This window comes from Cibotium barometz, chromosome 41 (assembly GCF_041138505.1).
Source record: "Cibotium barometz isolate CiBa-2024 chromosome 41, ASM4113850v1, whole genome shotgun sequence".
NCBI lineage: Eukaryota > Viridiplantae > Streptophyta > Polypodiopsida > Cyatheales > Cibotiaceae > Cibotium > Cibotium barometz.
In genome coordinates this window covers 45,593,538-45,597,192 of record NC_141086.1, presented here as the reverse complement: position 1 = coordinate 45,597,192, position 3,655 = coordinate 45,593,538, and the positions used below count along the sequence as shown (strand labels likewise).

Sequence of the window (3,655 nt, the reverse complement as noted above, 5' to 3'; positions counted from 1 at the left end):
CACATCAACAAATCTTACTCCACAAAATGCCAACAAATCTTACTCTATACAAGTACCCAAAGTTCAAACCTTAGTATTGAACAAGAGGATAAAAGCACGCCAAGTAAATATACACCTCTTGCACACGCATGCACGCATATGTATACGTACTTCCAAGTATACAGACGTACTTCCAAGTGTAAGCATATTTTGTCTAGTTTCGTAGCCCTTCAATAGAACACTCTCTGCTTCGAATGCCCTGAAAAGAGACAGCTTCTCTCTGACGTGTTTTGAATGGCCATGAAAAGCCATGGTTCTCCCTCTCTATGAGGGAGCTATAGCTCGCGTGAGCTCCAAGCGGAGGCTCTCTCCTTCTGCGTAAACCCATGTAGATAAAGAGCTCCAAATAGGTCTCTCTCTTTCTCTTCCTTCTGCGTAAACCTTTTTGGCTTCCTAAGCCGGGAGCTCTCTCTCTCTCTCTCTCTCTCTCTCTCTCTCTCATATCTACAGAGACAACAAAGCTTGCAATCCTTGACAGTGAAGCGCGTACAACTCAAAAAGAAAAAAAAAATGCTTTACTTTGAGATGTCTTCCAAAAGCAGAAAAATACACATCGATAAATGCTTTTTTGAAGCGGCTCAAAATTGAACTTACAGCTGCTGCTGCGCGCTGCAGCTAATCTATATCTAAAGTGATACAATATATATGACGGCGTTCTGTATACTTTTTGTTAACAACAAAAATGCTTCTCCATGCTATACTCTCATGATCTGTTACTACAACATCTCGGTCCTTCCGTGTATACGCTATTGCAGCTCAGACGGGAAAAAAAAAATCAAAACGATAAAGGCCGATGCTCTCTGTTGTACTTTACAAAAAAAAGTTTAGGGTTAATAAAAATGACGTGGCAACGCAGAGCCTGGCACTTCTCTGATTTTTTGGAGCGTCTTTCGAAGATGTGGCACCTCCGGCTCTCATTTTGATGATGTGGCAAACCCTGATTCTGAAATATTTTGATGACCTGGCAGCACTGAGACCCAGCAATCCTCCTGGTCATTTGATGAGCACCGGTGCAGAAGCATGATGACGTGGGAATCCTAATGATTCCATGATATGGCAGACCGTACTCTGACATGGCAGCCCTCATGATGCTGAAGATGCATGCTGACGTGGAAGCCAGCCAGATGCTAAGGCTGCGATGGGCGGAGTCCCAGGCTGAGGTCGAGGGAGGGGTCGTCGGGCGGGGACGACGTGGCTGGAGGAGGGGGCCTGAAAGGAGGAGGAGCCGGGCGGAGATGGGCCGGAGACGGCGACAGAGGGCGATGAAGGAAATGAGGGGGCATCATGTTGGGCGGAAGATTATGCGACGGCGTATTCTGGATGATGGTGGGCGGGCTCTGGGTTGGGTAGCTGGCAAGGTGGGAAAAGACGGGAATAGGGGAGAGATAAAAGGGGGCAGCAGGCGAGTGGTGCTGGATAAGGGGGGCGCAATGAGGAGAGAGGAGGGTGGACGCGGGCAGGCGCTGGAGGTTGTATTGGGCGGCGGCCGGCGGTGGGTGCGGGTGGTGAGCAGCTGCCGCAGCTGCCATTGTGGCCAGGCGGCTGGCTTGGAGACGCTCCCGCTTGGCCAGCTGTCGCTCCCGCTTGTGGGCGTTCTGGTGCCCGCCCAACGCTTGCGAGCTGCCAAACTCCCGCCCGCAGAACTGGCACTCGAATGATCTTCGGCTGTCGGAGCCGCCCGCCGCCGCGCAGGCTGAGCTCCCGCTGGCACTATCTCCATCCGCCTCCTTGGACTCCGCGCTACCACCCCCCTCGTCAGCCTTCATTTCCACGCCGAAAAGCTTTAGACCGCCAGCGACCCCCCGCAGGCGTTCCGATGCGACCATATCTTCGGCGACGCTCTCATCTTTGGCCGCCGCCCACCAACCCTCCTCGCCCCCCGTTGCAGCGCCTGGCCTTTCTGCAGCTTCTCCACCTGCAACCACACAGCCGCCAACCACATCATTCTTAGCCTCTCGCCTCCTTCGGAGCAACGGATTGCTATGTTCAGCCGCCTCCTTTTCAAGCAACCTGTCTAGATTCAATCTGATGTCTGATCTCTCTTCTGCAGGCAAGGCAGTGCAGGCCTGATCCCCCAGCTTATCTTGAGCAATGCCGCCTGCCTGGTGAAACCCTTTTAATCGCTTCTTCTGATGATTTTCTTCGGCAGAAGTATCTTCAAAGCCAGTAGTGTCTTCGATGCCAGCAGATGATTTCTTACAATCAGCACCGCCTTGCCCCTTGTCTCCTGGACCTTCTTCTCTTGACATGGAAGGTGCGGAGAGGACAGTAAAGCTGAGGAAAAAGCCTGGCGTTCAAGCCATCGCCATAGCTTAGGCAACAGCTGTTAACTTTGTTGTTGTTGATGACGATGCTGCAGTAGTTTTGCAAAAGCCAAAATATCGATGGCGGGTAGAGAGAGGAGGGAGAGAGTGACGAAGGGCGAGGGAAAGCCTTGAAAATCTTACAGCTGGTTAAAACTTAAAGCCGCTGCTGGTACGGGCCCGGTAGATGTTACCGGATCGGTTGAGTGTGCTTGCCACGACGTGTGTGCTGGGCCGGAATCACGTGGCTTTCCTCGCACCAGCTTAAGCTAATGGGTCCCGACTCCCTTCTTCACACACAGATTACATACGCAGCTACACTGCCACGGTGCCACCGCCATGTGCTAGTAGGCGGCTACGTACCATGACAGTACAGCGTATGAACCCACCCCAGTTGGCTCGCATCCTTAAGCCACCGGTAACTGGCAGCAGCAAGTTGGCAGATAAGAGTCGTAACGGCGCAAGGTTGGCCGCTGCAGGTCATCCTGAGTCGATCAAGTTAGCCCAACGATAGCCTAGATCGAAGCCAACGGTCACACAAGTCAAAGGTGCAGAGCAAAGGCCAAGAAGCCGGACAGAGACGTAAAATACCGTGGCCCGTGGATAAGGGGGGAAGAGTCTGGAGACATCTCACAATCTCACAAAATTTTACAATCCCGAAAGAGCTATGGCAAGAACTAACTGGTGGGTTGTCTTGTCGTTTCAATGGCGATTGGTCCGAAACAAAGGTGGGGGTGGGTGGGGTCTTGGAATGCGGATAGGAAGCCTAGGTGGGGGCGCATATCGCAGTCTCTAGTCTTAGGTGTTGGGTATGGCTTAAGTGAAACGAAGTGCAATGAATGAGTAGTGTGCGCAAGTATGCGGTGTTCGGCGATGGGGGTGGTGGTGGCGGCGGCGGTGGTGGTGGAACATGTAATAGCTGGGCCCTGGCTATCGGGGGCGATTTTTGGCAGAAATAGCCTTATCCATGGTGTTGATAGCCTACATAGCCGGCGGGGGAAGAGGGTGCCGCCTGTAGCCTAACTTACTGGGATGACTGAGCGGAGCGAAGTTAGCAAACCCCTCTCCCGCTTCCAACTTCCAGCAGGCTGGCCTTTTACCCTTTGACACGCTTCCATCATAGCCCATTGGCCCACGTCACCCATCTTGCCACATGGCCTCGCCCAACAGGCTCAGCTTTTCCGCGTCAGCCCTGGAGCTTCGTACGCGGCCGTCCGTTTCCACGTGCGGGACCGCGCCGCCCCCAGGTTGCGCACGGCAACCACCGCCATTTCCTTTCCAACATATTACTATAAACAATTTCAAATTTTGAA

The 3,655-nt window shown here is 52.9% G+C and overlaps 1 protein-coding gene across 1 annotated transcript; it reads right to left on the bottom strand.

Annotated features, from left to right (window-relative positions):
* Positions 1-577: 577 nt before the first annotated feature.
* Positions 578-3,408, bottom strand: LOC147614998 (uncharacterized). Its single transcript, XM_086780276.1, has one exon. The coding sequence runs from the start codon at positions 2,286-2,288 to the stop codon at positions 1,167-1,169; it is 1,122 nt and encodes a 373-aa protein (XP_086636402.1). The 5' UTR covers positions 2,289-3,408; the 3' UTR covers positions 578-1,166.
* Between the last annotated feature and the right edge of the window lie 247 nt (positions 3,409-3,655).

Excerpts from the sequence above, each read along its gene's own strand:
- LOC147614998 (XM_086780276.1), bottom strand. The coding sequence starts at position 2,288 with ATGTCAAGAGAAGAAGGTCCAGGAGACAAGGGGCAAGGCGGTGCTGAT.